The 24,378-nt window shown below is 44.8% G+C and overlaps 1 protein-coding gene across 1 annotated transcript in view; it reads right to left on the bottom strand.

Moving 5' to 3' along the window:
* The window catches only part of TRIO (trio Rho guanine nucleotide exchange factor), a 372,408-nt gene that overhangs the window by 179,963 nt on the left and 168,067 nt on the right, over nt 1–24,378 (bottom strand). Inside the window, exons 8-9 of the mRNA XM_065873385.1 lie at nt 15,426–15,557; nt 4,115–4,345 (exon numbers count right to left, since the gene is read on the bottom strand). Coding sequence (XP_065729457.1) covers nt 4,115–4,345; nt 15,426–15,557 — 363 coding nt within the window. The remainder of the gene's footprint in view (nt 1–4,114; nt 4,346–15,425; nt 15,558–24,378) is intronic.

The following is a 24,378-nucleotide window of genomic DNA, read 5'->3' as shown; positions in this document are numbered from 1 at the left end:
ACTCCCAAGCCTTCATCGCGGAGGTCGTTCTTCCAGACCTGCACCAGTTCAGGCTCCATGCTCCCAGCTGTCCACTCCGGGCCCCTGCTGCTCCGGACAGGCCCCGCCCTTTGTGTCTCCACCATCCCCGCAAGCCCTGGTGCACCATCCTCAACATCCTGACTTTCCAGTCACCCGTCAAAGACCAGCGGAAACCTGCATCTCTCAGGAAGGCTTCCCTGGCACCCTGGCAAGTGTGACTTGCACCTCTGTTACAGGAGTCTTCATCTTCCTCATAAGCTGCAGCCTTGATGTTTGGGGATACAGACAAGGCTCCCTGGAACCCCCAAATCTGCACAAGTCATTACAGCACAGACGTGTCCCCTTAGATGGCATGTGCAAGGCAGGCAGACAACACCGATGAGGGCGGCCAGTTTTATTCACTCCCTCGTGGGCAGCACCTCAAGAGGCATGACTCAAACTCACGCCTGGGCAAAATCACACCTCACAACAACCAAAGACACACACGCCAACTCTGAGCATGTTACGGGCTAATTTATGAGACTATTAAACCATCCACTCTCACTAGGCTGTAATTCCTTGAGAAAAGGAAGGTTGGGGGCTTCCCACGTGGTGCAGTGGTTGAGAGTCCGCCTGCCGATGCAGGGGACACGGGTTCGTGCCCCGGTCCGGGAAGATCCCACATGCCGCGGAGCGGCTGGGCCCGTGAGCCATGGCCGCTGAGCCTGTGCGTCCGGAGCCTGTGCTCCACAATGGGAGAGGCCACAACAGTGAGAGGGCCGCGTACCGCAAAAAAAAAAAGAAAAGGAAGGTTGAGCTAGTCAACATATTTACCTCTGTACCTCTCAGAATACCACACATCCAATTTTAGATATTTTGAAAAAAAGGATGAAGTGTGGACAAGAAGAATCTAGAGTGGACTAGATTTTCTTGACCATTTTTTCATTATATTAGCTAATGGCCCAACACCAATCTGGAAGGAGTTTTTCCAAGAGATAAGTCTGCGAGGGTTGAAGGGCTATGGGGGAGCCAGAGGCTTTTTTAGGAGAAGGGCTCCTTGTCTGAGGGGCTTCTTTGGGGGGAGTCAGCCTGCTTCAGGAAAGCAGATTTCCAGGGCCCATTCACCTCACACAACATGTTGGAGCAGCTAAATCCCACCAGCCCAGGAGGCAGGCAGACTGCACCAGTGAGTAGGAGAACGGGTTTGATGGCATCCTGCTGTGGACTGCTTCCAAAACTGTCATCTCATTTGAACAAGTGCAGCAGTGATCAATTATGCTGTTAGAGAAAACTAAAGCATACCCTAAACTGGAAAACACCACTTGGCAGTAGGACAAGTCTTCATTCACTAATTCAACCAAACGTCCACTGGGGGTTGCTCTAACAGTAAACAAAAGGCAATGGGAATAGGTATATTATTTGACCACCAAGAAATATGACAAATGGTATTAATTTTATTTTTAAGCTAATGATGACCAAGGTTAAGGCTGTCCAGTAGGCAGGACATGTGCTTGGGCAAGTCTTCAGCAAGTGTTCCTACCACCCGCGCCCCCTAACCTTTGATTTGGACCCATGCTCAGTGCCCTGGGATGGTAGCTTCACACCCCCTACCCCACAGCGCCTGACTCCTGTCCAAAACACTGTCCATCCAGAAACTACGAAATTGCCTTTGCTTGTTATGGAAAAAAACCACTAAGCACTAAACCAAAATTACTCGTTTTAAAAATGAAATCCCCCATGCCATCCCTTCCTCAAGAGCACACGCCATTAATGGTCTCACGTCTTTTCTTTCAAGTAATTTTCCACAGACAAGCATATACACTTCTTGGAGGGCTGTCTTCACAAGAATGTCATCATCCTTACCTCTTTTGTGGTAAGCTGCTTTTCTTTTTCCTCAGTATTTACAGATAGATGCCTTTTCACGACCCAAAGCAACCGAACAAAAACCACTTGTGGTATCTCTAATTGGCTTATTATGTTTCTGTGGAGTTCAATTGTTTTTGTCTACAAATTTATCTTCTGCTGACAACATCTTTCTAAAGCACTATTTTCTTTTCCTCACTTATCCTCAGCTTACCTTTCCTCCTTTATGCTCAAGATGGCAAAATTTTTCCCTGTGTGTGATTAATTTCTTGAGTTTCAGAAACACATTTTCAGTTCTGACATCCTAAGGACTCCTCCTAAGCAAAGTGTTTGCTTTGCTTAATCTTATCAACTTTCGCTCCTGGCTTCACAAGCTGACAGAGCAATTTCCCGTTTGCATAATGAGTCCAAACTATTCCGGATCATTCAGTGGACAAAATGTTTCCCTTAAACAGCAATTATCATTTCTTCAGAATGCTAATAGTGCCATGGACTGCAAAACACTCTCTCCTGCAGACATCCAACCCTGCTCTGGCTCTTGAGAAAAAAAAATTAACAGCTTAAAGAACTGGCCTCGTAATTATCAAAATTACCTTTCTACCTGCAAAAATGAATGTTTGCTCTTTTCGAATTCAAGCACAGTAAGTACCGGCACCAAGCTAGATGATTTTTCTCACCAGCCTGTTCCCAAAGGCTTCCTCTTCTGCTGTGAGCAGCCCAGTGGCTTATTCTTATATGACTGGGCGCCCCAAGGAGCCATGAGAGCTGGGGGGAGAAAAGGGGGTGCCCAGCTGCTGCTCCAGACACAAGTCCAGAAAGTGTGCTGTGGCCCATGGACAGGTAATGAACAGTTGGTCCAAGGGATACGTAGGTAGGGGGGGAAATCCTTTAATAATTACATTTAAGCTATTAACATTCCACACTTTGACAGTTTTTGGACAATTAAGAAAAACTGATATTGGTGCTTTCAACCTCACAATTTCAGTTCTCACAGTAACTTCTACACCTTGACTCCTCCATCTTCTTTCCCTGGCAATTACCTTCTTCAACAAAAACACCACCAAAAAGACGCATGCACAGTATCAAAATGATTATTCCTATGGCGCTTTGTACGTGCAACCTTCAGAGAACTCAAAAACCATCAGTAAAATCAAAGCATACTACGCGAAAATTAAAAATTATAGAGCAGTTAAAAGGATCTGGAACTCACCAGATTCCCATTACTAGAAGAATGATGATCAGTGCATATGGAGGACCTACGTGTCGTCAGGACACCGCACGACTTCCATGCCTCCGTCCGTCGGCAGACAACCCCCTCAGCGGCAGGTGATACTCGGCAGAGCGCGGTCTGAGCCTCTACCTGTCTAAGCAATGCTCCCGGACTCTGGGACACCCAGGGAGGGGACACAGGCTCTGTTCCCGACCCATCACTGTGGCTTCACGCCAACTCCCCTGGATGCCACAGGCTTCCCTGCACCCCCAGAATTCCTCATCCAGACTGACACCTCATCCACACCCTTGCTTTCTCCTCTGTTTTAGGGCAAAGACACAACTTTTATCTTAGTTATTACTAAAGCTATATCATATTTCATAAGCTCCCACAGCGTTAATCCTCAAAACCCTGGTAGCAGGACAATCTTCCGTATTTCGTAACAAGGAAATAAAACAGTATCGGGACTGCGCTTACTCTTATTTTTGTAACAACAACAAAGATGTCAACTGCTTAGAAATGAATGACTGTAAAAGTCCGTTTTTCATTAATCAGACGGCTATTTGTTAAGCCCCCCTGTGCCCCTCGGACTGCAATACCCACCAAGCGGGGAGAGAAGCATGATGAGCTTATCATTAAACAACTGAAGGGCAGACAAACCTTCCACTGTACCAGCACCTCGTTATAAGCACCACAGGCATTACTCTCACACAGAAACATAATTAAGGATGACCTGCTTCAAGAACAAAACACAGGGGCCCCGGGTTAGGCGCGGCATCGTCTCCTGTGTTCCAGGCCTATGAGCTCGTGGCAGACAGCAGCCTGAACACACGTTCTCGAAGCGCCGCTTTCACTCAGGGTGAGAAAGGAGATGTGCACGCGCGTGTGTGGTGTGTGCGTGCGTGTCTGTGTGTGTCTCTCTCTCCCGTCTGGCCTAGCATACTTTCATCAGCACAGACAGGCCCCCCATGACGACGCGCCCACCTACACTCTCGCTCGGCACAAGTCGCCCCCGCGAGGACAGGGGTCCACGAGACCCACCTGCTGAACGTCCTGCTGGAAAACGCACAGCTGCAGCCTCTGGTGGAGCCGGACCTTGCGGTGCTGCCAGATGTTCTCGAGCTGCCGCTGGTGATGCAGCACCTCATGGATGACGTCGAGAACGTGGTGCACGGCCTTGGAGTAGTTGGCGGAGGCCGTGAGGGAATCGGAGCTGCCGGGAGTCAGGGGCCGCTGGAGCTTGTCAAGGAGTGACTTCCCGTCCTGGCTCACCTGCCGGCAGGACAGACGAGCGATTATAAACCAGCAGCTCTTCCGGACCCGAGGCTTTGCCCAGGCCATGCTGCAGACCCTGTCCTCCAGTACGTGTGCGCACACTTGCACAGACACGTGCTCACACACACACAGGCATAAACCGCAGTTTCATTCAAAGGCATATTATATAAAGAACAAAAAAAAATTGGAAACAAATCCATCAGTTATTCAATTACATCACAAAACCAAATATGGTAAAACACGGACTTAAAAGAACATTCATCATCACGAAACACTGTAGCAGATGCTAGTCTTAACAAATAAACATGGTATTTTGCCTTAAATGACATACGCGCTGACATAAAATTTCATTGCTGCGATATCTGCAAATTAAAATTTAAAAGTAATACTCTTCTTGAGTTATGTTAGCGAGCATACGACAATCACAATGGAGCAAAAGTTTAATGCTGGATCTGAAAGCTCACTTGAAAAGCTCACTAGCACCAGGCAAAGAATATGTACCTTCACTTTCTGACACAGCTGGATAGCAATTTTACCTCACACAATAAAAAAGAAAATTAAAAAGTGCCATTTTATTTGGTTCATGAACTTAGAAGCAGCAATTTTAATTAAAATGCCATCATTTCTTAAAGGAGATTTCAGTGCTGTGTTACAGCAGTTAACTATCAAAGTGCAATTAAATGAAAGCAATCAGACTAACCAGAAAAAGTAAGAAAAGGTGAGGGTAGAATATGGAAAGAAAGGCATTATGTATTTTTTACATTTAAACGTATGAGTGATTATGCCAGATGTGGGAGAAACTATAGGATCCGATTGGACAAAAAGGAGGATGTGATGCACATAATGGAGCTGGGCTGTGCGTGTGGTTCAGGGTGTTCCCTAAGCCAGTCCTCATGACCAGGATCCTGCTCGGATCCTTCCAAACCTGAAAGCCTCCTCGGGTTTCTACGGAAAGGAGGAGCGAAACGGAGCCTTGTTTTTTTTTAAAATAAATTTATTAGTTTATTTATTTTTGGCTGTGTTGGGTCTTCGTTGCTGCGCGCGGGCTTTCTCTAGTTGCGGTGAGCGGGGGCTACTCTTCGTTGCGGTGCGCAGGCTTCTCACTGCGGTGGCTTCTACTGCCATAGAGCACGGGCTCTAGGCACATGGGCTTCAGTAGTTGTGGCACGCGGGCTCAGTAGTTGTGGCTTGAGGGCTCTAGAGCTCAGTCTCAGTAGTCGTGGCACACGGGCTTAGCTGCTCCGCGGCATGTGGGATCTTCCCAGACCAGGGCTCGAACCCATGTCCCCTGCATTGGCAGGCGGATTCTTTACCACTGTGCCCCCAGGGAAGTCCCGAAAGGGAGGCTTGTTAACAGACGCAGACAGGGTTCAGGGGCAAACCCTTAGGACAGAGGAGAGGGGGGTGCTGGGTGAATGGGACGGGCCAAAGGAAGCCTTTAGCAACCAAAAACTGGTGGCAAATGAGAGGCCTGTGGATTTTTCTAATCTCTTCCTTTAATCCTCTCACAACTTTAAATCTTGCTAGAATGCAACATGTTTGTTTCCTAATGCCTGATTCGGAGACCTTTGTTCGAAGTGCTGACTTCCTTAGGAAGGCTGGCTACCAGCCTTTGTAGATTAAAATTGATCTAATACATCAAGTTAGAAAAACTGAAGCAGAAACCAACCAAGCTGACATAACCAAAGAGAACAGGGGAAAAAAAGGAACCAACTGAACCGCAGCAGTTGTGTCAGGCACCTGTACAAACAAAAACAGAGGAAACGCAAGTCTTCCAAAGCAGGGAGTTGCCCCCAAGAGTCACTGAAACGTGCCTGGGCACTTTTGATACAATGATTTGGGGGAGGGGAGGCACAGTGACTGACTTGGGGGAAGGGACTTATTGTGACAGATTCACAGATTCAAAATCATCCTGCTTTTTGTAATAATGTGAGTTAGGCTCTATTTGACATATAAACATGGAGGGTTTTTTTTTTTCCTTTTTCTTTTTTTCACCTACTCCAATATACACTGATTTTTCCAGGAATGCAGTTAACTATGTTAATCAAAGGAAGGCAGTGCTTGGTCTTCTTTGAAACTTTACAAGAGTTGCTTACCGTTTTAAAATACCAGCACAATTAATACCATTCTCAGTATTTGAGTCACAAGTATTAATATAACACATGTCCAGTCTGCATTTGTAGTTGCCATATTCACAATGGTTTTATATATATTGCAAGCACCTGAATATCTAATTGTTTTCTCCTCCATTTTGCATGTACTTAGGCATTTATAGACTGAAACACATTTTATCATAAATCACCTTTTGTCTCTCATTCATATTGTAGCATATAAGTAATTTATATATACAAATATTTTCTGAAAATAATTACCCATACATTTTATTTGAGCAGGTACCCTAAAATTTCAGTTAAACAATGGGGGTGCAGCATTTCTTAGGACTGAGGACCAATACTCCAAGTTACACATTTCGCATTTGTACAGAGCCTAGAAAGAATTCCTTATAAATATTTCCTCTGAGTTTTACTCCTTACAATATGCGTAAGTCAGGAAACATACACCAGAGCATACGACTTGGTGAACATGTGCCAGAAGGATATATACATCAGAAGGTGTGGCAGAAACTGAGAGCTGCTTCCCCAAAGTCCACTTGCCCCTCCTTGATAGCCAAACCCCACAGTCAGGAAGAGCAATACTCCAGCTATAAACCTGTATTTCCTAGACTCGCTTCCAAGTAGGAGTGGCTAACGTAACAGAGGTAAAAAATGCTGAATGGGGCTTCCAGGAAAGCTGCCTAGGAGGCTGAGTATGCCCGTTACCCCCTTGCCTCTTTCTCCTCCCTGCTGCCAATAACTTGGTGAAGATGGCTGGAGCTTCAGCAGCTACTGATGACGTTGAGGCAACCTTAAGGATGGTAGCCCACCTGCTAAAGGAGGCAAAGCAAAAAGACAAAAGGATTCAGAGATCCTCTTACTAACAGAGCTACCATACCAGCCCTGGGATGCAAGCCCTGGGACTTTCCCACTGGTAAAAAGTAAACCTCTATATTAAGCCATTGTTTTAGATCTTAAACCACAATACAAAATGACAAATGGGTTCCCGGCCCTTACCAAGTTTCCAAAGGCATCCATGTGACACTATTAATATTCTACTACTGAGAATAAATAAATAATCCGAGAGAGAATATTCCAACTAATCTTTCTTGGGTGTCTTTGCAACTGTCTGACAGAGCTCGAGAGCAGACATTATTACTGGGTTTACAACAACAGGCCTACTCATGGTGAAGGGGCGGGAGGCAATGACTGAGTACGTGAACACACAATCACCTTAATATAAAGGAACACATGAAGCAAAGCTCTGCCTTCTGGGTACCCCTAAGCAGGGATTAAGCTGTCTCTGTTGGTGCCCCTGCTGGCACTGTCGCTTGTGGGTAGAGAGTGTGCCAGCAGAAGTGGCTAGAAAAATATCCCAGTCAAGAGGACACCTGTTGCACCAAAACTAGACCCCATGGAACTCCAAATGTGTGTTCATACACAGCAATTCTCCAATAAAGCTTTCAGAAGTAGTTCTACTCTATTTCAGTGCAGCATTCACAAGTCTGTCAATTTAAACGGTATTATTTAAGCACATGAAGAATACCATGTATAAACTTTAGTAAGTTTTAGCAAAATACCTTTGTCTTTATAAGTACAGTAGTACTATATAGGGGAAAACATGCTAGAATTTTATAAAGAGGACTGTTCTATTGTATCAAAATGAGGACTTTTAAATGGTACAGAATAACCAGCAGAAAACTAATGAAATAAAAAACTGAAAATAGCAAATTATTCATATATAATTTAAGTACTAAAACAATGAATATATATAAGTTTATGGTATGTGATACAGTTCTGAATTTCTTAACTATAGAACCAGGTGAATTAATTTACTTAAGTTATATGTTTTGTCTAAAAACGTGTTTTTAGCTTTCAGGCAGTCAAACCCTGTCCCACAAAGAGACCACAGCTGTAAAAAAAGGAGATCAACCTTTACTATCAAAAAGCAGGACTTATCTGCTGTAATTTTTGAAAACATCAAATTGGGCCATTTTTTCACATTCTGCTCTTTGTTCCTCTGGCAATACAGCGCTCAGGGACTTGAAAGGCAGTGGAAGTAACATTTTACAAAGAGTAACATTTTATAAATATGTGAACTAATACACTCTAATACCTAAATGAGTTAAGAAAAATGCAAAAAAGGAAAAGAAGGGGTTGAAGTTTAAAATTTTACCATATCATAGCTACGTTCGTTCCTAATATTTAAGAGGAAACCTAACTGTTTAAAGTCAAGAACAGTGGTCTGGTTCTTGATTATTTACTTTTAATCAAAACTTCACATAAGGTCTGTAACTTGGATTCCTGTGTACCACCCTACAAAACGTCCCGCCAAACCTCACAGAGGCTTGCCCGTTCTTATCTCCGGTACTTGGGTCTCTACATTTCCCACTAGATCAAATTAGAGCTCAGAGCCTCCAGCAGGAGTACTCTTCACTCACACACAGAATGCTGCTCTGATCTACAGGAAGAGACCAGTACCTGGAGATTATTGCTCAAGGTGGCAAAAACCACCACCCAAGGACCAAGTATGACCTGTGAAAGGTCAGTTATATCCAAATGTGGTGCTATATCAGATGAAACAGTGCTCCAACAGTATTCCCAAGATATGACCAATGTAGGCAAAATACATGAACCGCATAAAGGCACGGCTAGAAATGACTACACCCAGCGTGTCGTAAAGATATTGTGGTCCTTCTTCAAATCTTTTATGCACTGACTCAAACCAGCATCCCCCCACTTTGCTTCCTTCGCTGGGTGTGGCTCATCACAGCCTGCAGGGCACAGCCCTCCATGCTGAGCCTGAGAATGTTTCACAGCCCCACTACCCCCTCCAACTCTCACGAAGTTATTCTCAAGCCCAGGTTCTAGGAAAGCAGGAAGGAGTGACGAATGGCAGCATGTGAGCATCCAGCTTACTGTGCAGTTGTGCTTGACACTCCTCAGCCAAAGAGATGAACACTTTGTCTTTGAGTCTGGAGCGTAAACCGGTCTGAAGATGGCTCCGCAAAGAAGCTGCTGCCACTATGACCTTCTGAAAGGCTGCATGCTGGCTCCCCACACCCCAGGGAGGCCACCCAATATCCTTACCTTTAGAGGCTGGGACTCCCCGCTGAGATGGCTGTCTTCAGGCAAAGCTCTTAGGATGGAATTCTGAAAGCCTATTTCCATTTCTCTCAGCTATTAGATTTCTTACTCAGAACCAGATCAACCTAACCATGCCTGGCTCGCTGACACCTCTACCTGGGATCCTCCGAAAGGGAAAACCAAAACAGGACCCAGACAAGGAACTGGCTGGCACAGCCGAGCCAGTTAAGTCAGCTGTATGCAGAGAACATGCATGTTCTACAGATTCCACGTGGGCCGGACCTCTGTCGCTTCTATGTATCAAGCCCTTGCGAGGCCTGAAGTTTGGGGGTGCAGAGAGCTCAGACCCCCGGATGGTCTGTTGGCTCTGATGCTGTGCCCAACATTGACTACGGCACCTGCACGTCTACAGCGATGCTACAATACTCAATGAGGCTTTGAAGTAACCGCTCTATAGAAGTTGCTCTCTACCCAGGCAGGCAAGCTGTCACACATCACCGACAGGATTTTAGGATGTTTACTACCGAGGTGACTCATTTTTCTGTTTGCTTTTCTTTTAGGCTAATAACCCGCACCGCGCCCTCACCCACTTGTACAGCTCCTTAAAAAAGGAGCTCTACCAGCTCTTCAGGCAGCCTGTCAGTCACTTCCACAAGGTGCTGTTGAAGTAAGTTAAATTGAGAAATGTGTTAAATCGTTAAACTGACATTTTAATATTTGGTAAATTGAGAAACTGATGCAGAAACTAAACCCTGAAGTCACACTGGATCAGGGCGGGCCACGGTGGACGTGGCGTTTCACCTCCTCTGCTCCAAGAATCCCCGCCTGTGACTGCTGTGGCGAAGACCACGGGCAAGTGGCTGGATGCTCGGTACACAGTCTCACGTCACAACTCAGATGGCGGGGGCTAGGGTTACAGATGGCACGGGCACACTGTACTGAGATAAAAACCACTTCTATGAATTTAGCTTGCTGAGAAAGTAGTTGGTAAGTCTGCTTAAGATAAGATGTTGCAAATGACTACTCTCTGTGCTGTTTCTACACCTACAGCTGATCCCAGATGTTCGTATTGCTTCACTCTCCTGCGATCAACTACATCAGACAGCATTAGCCCCAAACCTGGAAAACTGAAGCAAGCACACGTTGACGAGGCACGGGCATGCTCCTGTTGCTACAACACAAACAGGAACGTGGGACAGGTCCAATTAAAGCACAGAAAATCAGGTGTTTGTGTCCTGGGGGGAAAACAAGTGCTGGGAAAGTTTCCACTGCAAACTTTTGTCACTGGAGACTAGAAGCTGTAGGTAACTATTTAAAGAAAAAAATTGCGGAAGAAAGGAAGGAGGAGGGAAGGAGGGAGAGAGAGAGGGAGGAGGGAAGGAAAGGAAAGGAAAAGTAGGTGAAAGCAAAATGAAGCACAAGCCCTGCTTACCAATATTCCTCCTCCTAAGTGACCTGTGCCCATGGCAGGGGCGCAATAAATTTCTGTGGGATGAGTGCCTCCTGGGCGGGCCGGCAGCTCTTGAGAGCCAGGCAGGGACTATCTCTCAGTGTGTGGGCTGTAAAGCATCTGCATCAGAGTCCCTGGACCACTTGGGAAACCCACTAAAGATGGCAATTCACTATCTCTGGGGGTGGAGTACGAGAAGCCGCACTTATAACCAGCAGGCTCGGGTTAGAAAACCACTGAATTAGGAAAAGAAAAAATCACTGAAAAGACAGGAGGGATCCTTGCTTTCCCATCCCCCTTCCCCCTCCCCTCCTAGCATGGAGGAACCAGTGCCCAGGGTCTGCAGCAGTGAGGGGTGGAGGTCCCACGGTGACCCCGTGCTGGGCTTCCTAAGGGCACGGGCACTGGGGGTGATCAGAGGCCAGGGGAACGGGGGAGACTGGGAAGACAGAGCAAATGCACTTACCGAACAAATAACTTAATATACCGAGGATAAAAGGAATCAGGTTTCTCGCCATCTGAAAGGGGATTTATAAACAGAAAGGGAAAGGCTGGTACTGGATTAGAGACAGAAGTGTCAGTAGGAACATGTGTGGTTTTAAAACAGAGACAGACACAGACATAGCAATAGCTGTAGATGTATGTGCATGGATGCATGGATGCATGGATGGATGGATGGATGCATGGATGGATGGATGGATGGGTGGGTGGGTGGGTGGGTGGATGGGTATCTACATTCACATGCTTCCTGACTCTGCTCAGACGGCCTAGAAGCACTGACACCCCACAAGCAAGTGAGCACTCCTGAGCAGCCAGACTTTGTTTCTAAATACCAAGCAACACTACAGGGAACCAGAACCTCTTGGCGAGATGCCTGATCTCAGGGATGAGGCAGGAAAAGAACAAGATGAGCCTGGGAACATCCTGTTATGCTAGGTAGTAACGCTCAAATAACCATAAGGACAGATCAGAAAAACACAGAAACATGAGGCCTAAGTTGTCCCACTGTCCAAACACGGACAATTTAGGCATCTAAACAGAGTACTGGATTTTAACCCATGGAATATAATAAGATTTCACAGACTCATACTGAAATAATAAATAAATTAAAAAATGGGGAAGAAAGGAAATAAAGTCCTTCCTACAGCAGAAGGTCACCTAACGAATACAGAAGGAACGATGGAAATAGGTCCCCAGCGTCTGACGGCGTCACAGTGGCACTGTCGTGGGCAGGAGTCAGCAGGGACGCTAAGGCCGTGAGAAGTCTGAGGAAGTACAGACATCGTGTTACATCACTGCCTCTCTCCACAACATGCTCATCCAAGACGAATTTTCACATGGTGATTTTACTCTGGAGAAACCTTATAGACGCCGCCCACCTCACCAGGTGGTCACGGTTAACACCGGCAGTCGAGGGAGGGGTCAGCATCCTTGCCCCTGCTGTGACACTCGGCCCAGTCAGCTCCCCAAGAAAACTGCATGGGTGGGAGGCTGAGGGTCATCCTACAGAAGGAAAGGCCTGAACTCTAAGACTGTCAAAGACACAGGCAGAGAAAGACTAAAGAATGTTCCAGTGTGAAGGAGGCCAGTGAGACACATCCACGAACGTACCGCATGCTGCTGGGCCGGAAAAGAGAAAGAGACGTAGCCGGGACGGGGGAAATACGGATGGCCCGTGGGCAGGATGGTCGTGTTGTGTCACTGTCGACGTGAGGGCTGGAGAGAGGCGGGGGGAGAGGACAGCGCAAACCACTGGGCAATGCGGTCGAGGCGATGCGGGAGCTCCCTGTTCTAACACTTTTCTGCAGCCTGAAACTACCTCCGAATTTAAATAATTTACAAGGAAAAAAAATTTTCTCTTCTACTGAATTTCTCTTCAATTCATTCTCTTCTATTGAAAGTCTTTTCTGTTCATCTAGTTCCAACCACCATCTCCTTGAGTTTACGACTCAGTTGCAAACATGTTCTTAGGCTAAAAATTGCGGTTTAAGCCTGGGAAGCTGTCTACTTGCCATCAAATCATTTTAAATCATTAGTATGAATTTAAAATCTAATGAAACCACACCAGAGGTAAACCTAAGTTCCCATGTTAAGATGCCCCATTTTTATAGAATGCAGTGGAAAGGGTGAGAGAATTCTGTTCTTCGCTAAAAGTGCCAAGGGGCAGTGGGCAGGCTGACCGGCCACCAGGCCAGAGGATGACACTGGTCAGGTCAGGTTGAGTCCAAGGCGAGTCTTGTAGGTGAAGACTGTAGGCCAGTCCTGCCAATCACCTTGTGTGTGAGCTGTTCAATCCCATAGCAATCTGGAACCTACGAATGCAACTGAAAAGATGCTCCCAAGAAAATCATTAATAAGATGGGTGCACTTTGTTATAAAGCAGAAACTAACACACCATTGTAAAGCAATTATACCCCAATAAAGATGTTTAAAAAAAAAAAAAAAAAAAAAAAAAGATGGGTGAAGGCCTAGTCATACCAGGGATAACAGGGTCATTCATCCACTTTCTATATTACAGGTCAAAATTAGATGATGCATGGAGATGGTACACTAGGTACACTTAATGCTCTTTGGAACTCACACATTCCTCATGAATCAGTATGATTAAAAAAATACAGATCTGTTCAACCTTCACTTTTCCTATTAAAAAAGTTATCACTTATTTATACAGTTTCTAATAAACTAGATAACCAAATTAGCTTATAAACACCTGACGCAAAATTAAGAAACATAACACAGAGTTGACTATTTTTTAATTGCATGACAACATAAAATAGTGTTAAAGAGGGATCATGTTAAGTAAAGAGGTGTCCAGAGAAACAAACACGTAGATATCAACTTTCACGGGCAGGAAGGAGACTGGACCACACTGTGAAGCAAATATTGTAGCGCAACACACGTTCATTTAATTCACCCGTGGACACGGTGGGGTCAGGAGACCTGGGCCCAAGGACACGAGAATGACAGCTGTTTGGTGAAGCAGGACGTGTCAGACTGAAAATCAAATGGCCGAACAACTCTGACAGGTGTGGATGTGGCTCAAATCAAGGATCTGGATGTAAATATGGTCATACCTTGGTAACAAGGGGGAATGGTTCTAGGACCCCCCAATGGATACCCAAATCAGTGGATGCTCAAGTCTCTTTTCTACAACCGCGTAGAACAGGTGACCCCGCACATCCAGAACACAGACCTGCAGCTACAGAGGGCTGACTGTACTTCCTAAACATCTACTCCATGCTCAGTCCTCTGCCAGGTGGTTTGAAACATATTCTTACTGGACTCTCACAGTAATCTTTCCCATGAGCACACAGTATTACAGATGCTCACTATAGATGCTGAAAGCAAGCACACACAGAACTCCTACCCACTCCCCACTCACCTCCAGGAACTTAACCAGTATCAGCAGACTGGTCGGAAGGGCCAGATGACCACGACGTGGACAAGAGTGTCCTGCCCGGACCTACGTGTATTTGTCGTTGTCACCGCATCTAGCACAGCGGTGGCTGAGAACACACAGGCAGCCTGCCTGGGTTCAGTCCCCGCTCCACCTCCTACAAGCCGTTAACCAGGCACAGGTCACTTGACCTCTGCACCGCGCTTTCCTCATTTGTAACAGCGGGTTAGTATGAGTCCCTGCCCCAGAGCTGCAGGCATTAAACAAGTGATTACATAACGTCCTTACAACAAAGCCTGGCACAGAAGGTGGCAGAAAATAAAGCAGGGATATGTTAAATAATTAATTTAAACTAAGAAAGAAAAACACTCCACTTAGATTCCTAGAACAGCAAGTGGCTTTACACACTTGAAAAAACTGTGTATGCTTTTTTTTTTTTGCGGTACGCGGGCCTCTCACTGTTGTGGCCTCTCCCATTGCGGAGCACAGGCTCCAGACGCGCAGGCTCAGCGGCCGTGGCTCACGGGCCCAGCCGCTCCGCGGCATGTGGGATCTTCCCGGACCAGGGCACCAACCCGTGTCCCCTGCAGCGGCAGGCGGACTCCCAACCACTGCGCCACCAGGGAAGCCCCTGGGTATGCTTTGAAATCCAGAACATGAGGTACATCAGGTTTCCCTCTTTTCTAGAAAGTTTCATTCAGGAATAGTAGATTGAGCTTGACTATACTAAATAGCACACAAAATACTATTTCCTAAATACATGTAGTCAAGAAGATTACAATTTCATTTATTTTAGCAGATGACAACCTAAGCACTCTAAAGAAAATCCACAAACGTCACAGGGCCATGAAGAGTTTGCTCTCTGCTCTGTCCTGTTTTACTCACTAGCCCTCACCCCCAACTCCAGTTCAAAAGTTACAATGAAACTTCAGTTCAACTCGAAACTTGTAAGTTTCTTCTAGACTAGCCAAAAATTTGATTTTTTCAACTTTCAGTGCCATGACACAAAAATAGTGTTGCTTTACAGCTGAAGTAGATCTGACCACTCACCTCAGAGTAAGCAAGGGTGATGTGCTCATATATTCCCTGGTGATGATGAATGGCATCCTCCAGGTCCTGTAGCTCGGAGGGAAGGTCCACCTCACCACAGGCTTTGCACCACGAGTCCACGTTGCTCATATACTGGGATGGTATTAAAAAAAAAAAAGGATCATGTCTACCAATAGCAAATGATATTGACAAGTAGCTACTTTTTAACGTGGTTTTGAAATAAGCGTGGTTGAGAGAGTGCCTAAGAACAGAGCACGGTTGAGCCTCCATCTCAAATGGCACTGACATGAGTTCTCAAACCAGATTCCTGGACTCTGCGCCCCCCTCCCCCTCGCCCAGCTTAGGTTCTGGCAGAACTGGGGCTGGGCCCAGGAAGCTGCATTTGAAATCACAGCCTCGGGTGGCTCTGCGGTCACCCCTGGGAGCATCTCTGCCCCGCATTAGCGGTTTGGGGCATCCTGGTTCGTTCTCCCGTTACGCATCTGAATCTGTGTTTCCAACTCCTCTGCGCTGCTAGCCATGGAAAGCAGAGATGCCTCGTCCACTTCCTCCCCTCAGCCTCTTGCTACTCCTGGAGCTGTAGTCCAGCCCTCCTGCTTTCCTCTTACATTAAAACGGCAATGGGAGATTCCTGAAATCATCTACCTATCATTAGGAAGAGCAGGGCGTCCATTTGTCTATCTTTCCAAAAGCAAATACACACAGGAATCAAGGGAGACCGAGCGAACGGGGCCGAAACTCCTCAGCTGTGCCCACCGAACGGAAGGGAGGCTGCGGAATCACTGGGCTCTTCCCACTTGGCACGTAAACGAGGAGAGTGTGGGCTGCAGGCTGCCGTCCTGGGTCGCTGCTGCTACCTACCCTGTCTTCTTCACTGCCACCAGCACATCCCAGGACTCATCAATAGCTGAGAAATCACTGCCAAATTTCCTAGGGGGATCCTATCAGCATCCATCGCGGGTAAGCATCACAGGCAAGCAGCAGAAGGCCCAAGTGAAGACGCTACTTCAATTAAGCCAAACAGACATCGACAGCTTTCCCCGGGTTTCACCTCCTTTACTCTCGTTCCTCGCCATCTTTCTACTTAAGGAATGCAGAGGGTGACTATTTAAAACAGGGTAACTGACCTGCCAGGTAAGAAACATGCTATAATTCTCTTAAAATATATGTGAGAATAACCTCCCAGGTACTTATGACATTTTTAGGAACTTAAAATAGACAAGTCACCTGAATAATAATTGTTTATAAAAATCCCTTTATTATTAATGTATTGGCTCAAAAAAACACCTGTATGCAAATCCTAGGGCTCAAAACGAATTCCCAGGGCATTAAGTGTCATCTGATAGCATGTGGCTTCTGATGGCTTCAAACATGACTAAACGGATGCAGGCCCAGGGGAAGGTCCTCAGTACCCTCCTCTACAGCTCCTCCTAACATCACCATGGCAATGCAAGTAGTAATAAAATTCTTTATGCCTCTCCCCCTCTGCATGAATACACTTATGAGTACTTAGGCATATTTCTACTAAGTATTTCTTGGATGGCGTGTTCTACAATTAGGTCAAGTTGATGATTATAAGCATTCTTGATCTCTATTTCACTCCATCTTCTTCCATTACTGCATGTGACGCCGACTCTAAAATTACTGTAAACCTTTTTCAAATACGAAATTGACCGAGGTTAACCATCAACGTTCATCAGCCGCCAGGTCAAGTCAGCGATTAACTGCTCCTGCACACTGGCCACTACGGAACGCCCAAAACAAAGCAGAGGTGAACATATTCCTAAGGAGAGGATAAAACGCTTCTGACGTAACAAGGTGAAAGCAAGTTTTGGTTACACGACACTTCACGATAAGCAGAAGCGTCAGACTAATATATTACTGCACCAAGAAGACCGCTAAAATACATTCAACCCCAGTTTTTGAAGCTATCGGTAAAGAGAAACATTTGAGCAGTTTTATGTATGCCTGTAGTTACTTAACTTCCTTATAATTTCTTAAAGTAGCCGGAGACGTGTTGACTGTATTTACCTGCAGAAACATAGCCCAGTTCTAAAAACATAGGACAGAATAGCTTGTAACACAGAAATCTTGTGGAACAAGGACTCTGCACATCTAAATTCACTCGATTAAAATACCCCAATGACAGAAATAAACCTGGCCATGGTTTTTACAGGGACTTTTGCACAAGCACAATTTTTGTCTTTTATTTCTGAGATGGCAACCTCAGACTCTAAAGGGCAAGCTCCAGTCCCTGAATGCTTTCTGGAAGGCTCAACACCCGAAAGAGATCAGAGTCAGAGCAGCAATCCCTATCTGGAGAGCCAAGGAAGACGATGTTAAACAGGCATTCCACAAAGAAAAGGCATCCCAGAATCAAGTTTGGTGTCAAAGTTCAACAGGTACCTATAGAATAGAACCTCCTAGAGCCTATTAATATAATGTGCCCTGTGAATATGGGAGGGGGAGGGACACTGGTGTGTTCGCTTAGAAACCTCTCTGACCACTTTACTACACACCCCCTACACACACGTGCACACACCTCTCTTACCATCCTGACAAATATGTTTTGGGCTTGGAACACCAGGGGAATGTCCAGCACAGAGCCTGACACTTCGTGAAGGACAACGGAAAGTGGCTGCTATACTCTAGCCAGATCAGAGCACCAGTGGACTCTCTGATGCTTTAAATGTTCAAATGTGGACCAAAATGAGACTGGCCAGCCTGGGGGTAGAGGCAGGAGAGTGCAAGGGAATTCAATGCTTCTCTGGATTCAAACCAGGAACCGGCTTCAGAGCTGGGGATTCTGCGGCTCAGGAGAATGGTCACTTCAGTGCTGCTGAGTAGAAGACGACCGGTTTGCAAAAGCGAGGCAGGCAGACAAGGGGAGAGTGATTAATACGAAAGCTTTAAAAGGAGAGCCTGAAAAATTAATTAGCAAACTTATCTTCAGAAGCATTTATTGCACTGCTCTCCATCTGCTGAGAGCAGGGGCTTCCGATGTGCTGGGATCACCCAGCCCAGTGAATTTCACGCCCGCCAGGAGCTCCTGATGGAGCACCAGCTGAGCACAGGTGGTTACACCGATTCAGGAGACAAAGGGACAGAAACTTCCTAGAAGGTAAATGTGTAAAATACTTATTTAGCGGGGTTTTCTCCTCTTTGGAAAAATTAAGACTGGTTGAATTTTATACATATGATACATATATGAATTCAAACTTCGGAGTTTCCTTTCTTATTTCTAATTTCCTCATTTTCTGCTTTCATTTCTAGGAGACATTACCCTACTTTTTCTTTTTCTTTCATCATTTCTACTCCCTGAGTATTAATAAACACACTCACTCTCCTGGTTCCTTTAAGGGAGATGGGCTCCCTTCTCGGCCCAGCAAAGTCACAGGAGGGATCATGCATTTTCTACTTGTGAATCCAGGTCTGATGGCTCCAACAGAGTAACCTGGAGAAGACAGGTTCAATCTGAACCAAAATATGCCAATGATCCCTCTAAGTACCTTCCACCTGTTTTCATTAGTATCTTTTTCTTTCATATATACAGATATATATTCTAATCCCTTTCTATTACATGAGAATCTTGTTTTTGTTTTACTACAAGCCAAGAATTAGACTTATGCTTTTAATAAAGTGAAATGACATTAAAATGGGAACAATTACATGTGTATTATTTGCCTTAAAAAACTCAAAAGGGAATACTGACGCAGTATTTGTAATATCTTCCTCTAAATTTCAACCCAGACATACGATAAAATTATCCAGATGATAACTATGATACACTCAAAGTAAATGTTACTTCTAAAATTTTTTATTGAACGTGAAATTTTATAAGAAAATAAATCTAAGTGCTTTGTTTGTGAAACAGTGTGCTGTCATGTCAGGAGCAAAAGACTCTCCTAGACCTTGAAGAAAGTCCCAGCTTGGGTAAATTCCTCCCCAAACAGAATATAAGGACATTAACACCATCAGTCCCATGTCCTTCACTGGGCTGATTTAAGGATGAAGTGAGATCTTTGTATTTAAAGGGCTTTGTAAATTTCAAAGAGCTATACAAGTCCTGGTTACTTTGTTTTTGGCTATGATCTGATTATAGAGGCCCTTACAGTCATGGATAAAACGATCAGATTTATGGTTCACTCTGAAGGTAAACCATTAGCAACACTAACAGAATTTCTGCAGTGATGGAAACGCCCACCTGTGCTGCTGAGGCCACCAGCCACAAGCTGCTACTGAGCATCTCAAATGTGGATACTGTGACTAACGAGGTGAAATTTAATTCTTTTTTTAATAAATTTATTTATTTATGTATTTATTTTTGGCTGTGTTGGGTCTTCGTTGTGGTGCGTGGGTTCTCATTGCGGTGGCTTCTCTTTGTGACGGACCACGGGCTCTAGGCACGTGGGCTTCAGCAGTTGTGGAACGTGGGCTCAGCAGTTGTGGCTCACAGGCTCAGCAGTTGCGGCGCACGGGTTTAGTTGCTCCGTGGCATGTGGGATCTCCCTGGACCAGGGCTTGAACCCGCGTCCCCTGCATTGGCAGGTGGATTCTTAACCACTGCGCCACCAAGGAAGTCCCTAATTCCATTTTTAAATTATTTAATTAATAAATTTATTTAACATTAAGTAATTTCAATAGCCGCATGTGATGACTGGCTAACATACTGGACAGTGCAGCTCTAATAATTTTTTTAAATAGTGAAAACTGGAGATTTTCAGGAGCAGTAAAATCAAATCACTTTAATTCTTTGATTTATAAAAAGGTAATTCTCACGAGTTTGCTATGAAGCTTCTTAATATAAAGGGATATAACACACGACCAAACAAAGTGGAGGCTGGAGCCGTAGACACTGTCTACTGGTGAAATCAGTAACCTTGTGGTCGTGTCTCCATTTCTGCAAGCTGACATTCTGATCCTGTGCACACCCTCACTGTGGACGAGGCTGGGAGAGAATGAATGGCCAAGACATCTCTGGAAGCGTAGTCTATGAAACGTCACTCTCATCTAGTTCTAACCCCAAGATTTACGTTTATAAAACCATAAACGAACACGAGTAAGACGTGAAGAGATTATAACTGCTGAAATTGCTGTCCTCTCACTCAAAGCAAATATCTGGAAAAGAAGAAAAAGGAGAAAACATCTCCAAAGGATAAAGAAATTGTAAGGGAATGACTGGATTCTAAAAGGACTGAGCTAATACAAGACTGGGTTTCAGTCTTTATAAGGGCCCTGAACCAAGATGGCGGAGTAGAAGGATGTACTCTCACTCCCTCTTGTGAGAACACCAGAATCACAACTAGCTGTTGGACAATCATCAACAGGAAGACACTGGAACTCATCAAAAAAGATACCTCTCATCCAAAGACAAAGGAGAAGCCACAATGAGACGGTAGGAGGGGCGCAATCACAGTAAAATCAAATCCCATAACTGCTGGGTGGGTGACTCACAGACTGGAGAACATTATACCACAGAAGTCCACGTTCTGAGCCCACGTCAGGCTTCCCAACCTGGGGGTCCGGCAACGGGAGGAGGAATTCCCAGAGAATCAGACTTTGAAGGCTAGTGGGATTTGACTGCAGGACTTCGACAGGACTGGGGGAAACAGGGACTCCACTCTTGGAGGGCACACACAAAGTAGTGTGCGCATCGGGACCCAGGGGAAGGAGCAGTGACCCCAGGGGAGACTGAACCAGACCTACCTGCTAGTGTTGGAGGGTCTCCTACAGGGGCAGGGGGAGGCTGTAGCCAAGGACATTGTCAGGGACAAGGACACTTGCAGCAGAAGTTCTGGGAAGTACTCCTTGGCGTGAGCCCTCCCAGAGTCCGCCATTAGCCCCACCAAAGAGCGCAGGTAGTCTCCAGTGTTGGGTTACCTCAGGCCAAACAACCAACAGGGAGGGAACCCAGCACCACCCATCAGCAGTCAAGCAGATTAAAGTTTTACTGAGCTCTGCCCACCAGAGCAACAGTCAGCTCTACCCACCACCAGTCCCTCCCATCAGGAAACTTGCACAAGCCTCTTAGATAGCCTCATCCAGCAGAAGGCAGACAGCAGAAGCAAGAACTACAGTCCTGCAGCCTGTGGAACGAAAACCACATTCACAGAAAGACAGACAAGATGAAAAGGCAGAGGGCTATGTACCAGATGAAGGAACAAGATAAAACCCCAGAAAAACAACTAAATGAAGTGGAGATACACAACCTTCCAGAAGAAGAATTCAGAATAATGATAGTGAAGATGATCTACGACCTCGGAAAAAGATTGGAGGCAAAGATCGAGAAGATGCAAGAAATGTTTAACAAAGACCTAGAAGAATTAAAGAACAAACAGGGCTTCCCTGGTGGCGCAGTGGTTGAGAGTCCGCCTGCTGATGCAGGGGACATGGGTTCGTGCCCCAGTCCGGGAAGATCCACATGCTGCGGAGTGGCTAGGCCCGTGAGCCATGGCCGCTGAGCCTGCGCGTCCAGAGCCTGTGCTCCGCAAAAGGGGAGGCCACAACAGAGAGAGGCCCGTGTACTGCAAAAAAAAAAAAAAAAAGAAAAGAAAAGAAAGAAAATCCTCCAACAAACAAAAGTCCAGGACCAAATGGCTTCACAGGTGAATTCTATCAAACATTTAGAAAAGAGCTAATACCCATCCTTCTCAAACTCTTCCAAAAAACTGCAGAGGAAGGAACACACCCAAACTCATTCTAAGAGGCCACCATCACCCCGATACCAAAACCAGACAAGTATACTACAAAAAAAGAAAATTACAGACCAGTATCACTGATGAATATAGATGCAAAAATCCTCAACAAAATACTAGGAAACCGAATCCAACAATACATTAAAAGGATCATACACCATGATCAAGTGGAATTTATCCCAGGGATGCAAGGATTCTTCAATATACGAAAATCAATCAATGTGATACACCATATTAACATACTGAAGAATAAAGACCATATGATCATCTCAATAGATGCAGAAAAAGCTTTTGACAAAATTCAACATCCATTTAGGATAAAAACTCTCCAGAAAGTGGGCACAGAGGGAACCTACCTCAACATAATAAAGGCTATATATGACAAACCCACAGCAAACATCATTCTCAATGGAGAAAAACTGCAAGCATTTCCTCTAAGATCAGGAACAAGACAAGGATGTCCACTCTCGCCACTATTATTCAACATAGTTTTGGAAGTCCTAGCTACGGCAATCAGAGAAGAAGAAGAAATAAAAGGAATCCAAATTGGAAAAGAAGAAGTAAAACTGTCACTGTTTGCAGATGACATGACACTATACATAGAGAATCCTAAAGATGCTACCAGAAAACTACTAGAGCTAATCAATGAATTTGGTAAAGTTGCAGGATACAAAATTAATGGATAGAAATCTCTTGCATGCCTATACAGTAATGATGAAAAATCTGAAAGAGAAATTAAGGACACTCCCATTTGCCATTGCAACAAAAAGAATAAAATACCTAGGAATAAACCTACCTAGGGAGACAAAAGACCTGTGTGCAGAAAACTGTAAGACACTGATGAAGGAAATTAAAGATGATACCAACAGATGGAGAGATATACCATGTTCTTGGACTGGAAGAATCAATATTGTGAAAATGACTCTACTACCCAAAGCAATCTACAGATTCAATGCAATCCCTATCAAATTACCAACGGTATTTTTTACAGAACTAGAACAAAAAATCTTATAATTTGTATGGAAACAAAAAAGACCCAGCATAGCCAAAGCAGTCTTGAGGGAAACAAAACAGAGCTGGAGGAATCAGACTCCCTGAGTTCAGACCGTACTACAAAGGTAGAGTAATCAAGACAATACGGTACTGGCACAAACACAGAAACACAGATCGATGGAACAAGATAGAAAGCCCAGAGATACACCCACTCACCTATGGTCAACTAATCTATGACAAAGGAGGCAAAGATATACAATGGAGAAAAAGACAGTCTCTTCAATAAGTGGTGCTGGGAAAACTGGACAGCTACATATAAAAGAATGAAATTAGAACACTCCCTAACACCATATACAAAAATAAACTCAAAATGGATTAGAGACCTAAATGTAAGTCCAGACACTATAAAACTCTTAGAGCAAAACATAGGCAGAACACTCTATGACATCAATCACAGCAAGATGTTTTTTGATCCACCTCCTAGAGTAATGGAAATAAAACCAAAAATAAACAAATGGGACCTAATGAAACTTCAAAGCCTTTGCACAGCAAAGGAAACCATAAACAAGACGGAAAGACAACCCTCAGAATGGGAGAAAATATTTGCAAATGAATCAAGGGACAAAGGATTAATCTCCAAAATTTACAAACAGCTCATGCAGCTCAATATTAAAAAAAAAACAAACAACCCAATCCAAAAATGGGCAGAAGACCTAAACAGACATTTCTCCAAAGAAGACATACAGATGGCCAAGAGGCACATGAAAAGCTGCTCAACATCACTAATCATTAGAGAAATGCAAATCAAAACTACAGTGAGGTATCACCTCACACCAGTTGGAATGGGCATCATCAGAAAATCTACAAACAACAAATGCTGGAGAGGGTGTGGAGAAAAGGGAAACTTCCAAAACTGCTGGTGAGAATGTAAATGGATACAGCCACTATGGAGAACTGTATGGAGGTTCCTTAAAAAACTAAAAATAGAACTACCATATGACCCAGCAATCCCACTACTGGGCGTATACCCAGAGAAAACCGTAATTCAAAAAGACACATGCACCCCAATGTTCACTGCAGCACTATTTACAATAGCCAGGTCATGGAAGCAACCTAAATGCCCATCGACAGACGAATGGATAAAGAAGATGTGGTACATATATACTATGGAATATTACTCAGCCATAAAAAGAACGAAATTGGGTCATTTGTTGAGATGTGGATGGATCTAGAGACTGTCCTACAGAGTGGAAGGAAGTCAGAAA

This window comes from Phocoena phocoena, chromosome 3 (genome assembly GCF_963924675.1).
Source record: "Phocoena phocoena chromosome 3, mPhoPho1.1, whole genome shotgun sequence".
Classification (NCBI taxonomy): domain Eukaryota; kingdom Metazoa; phylum Chordata; class Mammalia; order Artiodactyla; family Phocoenidae; genus Phocoena; species Phocoena phocoena.
The sequence above is the reverse complement of the archived record's forward strand: the minus strand, read 5'-3'. Positions and strand labels throughout refer to the sequence as shown.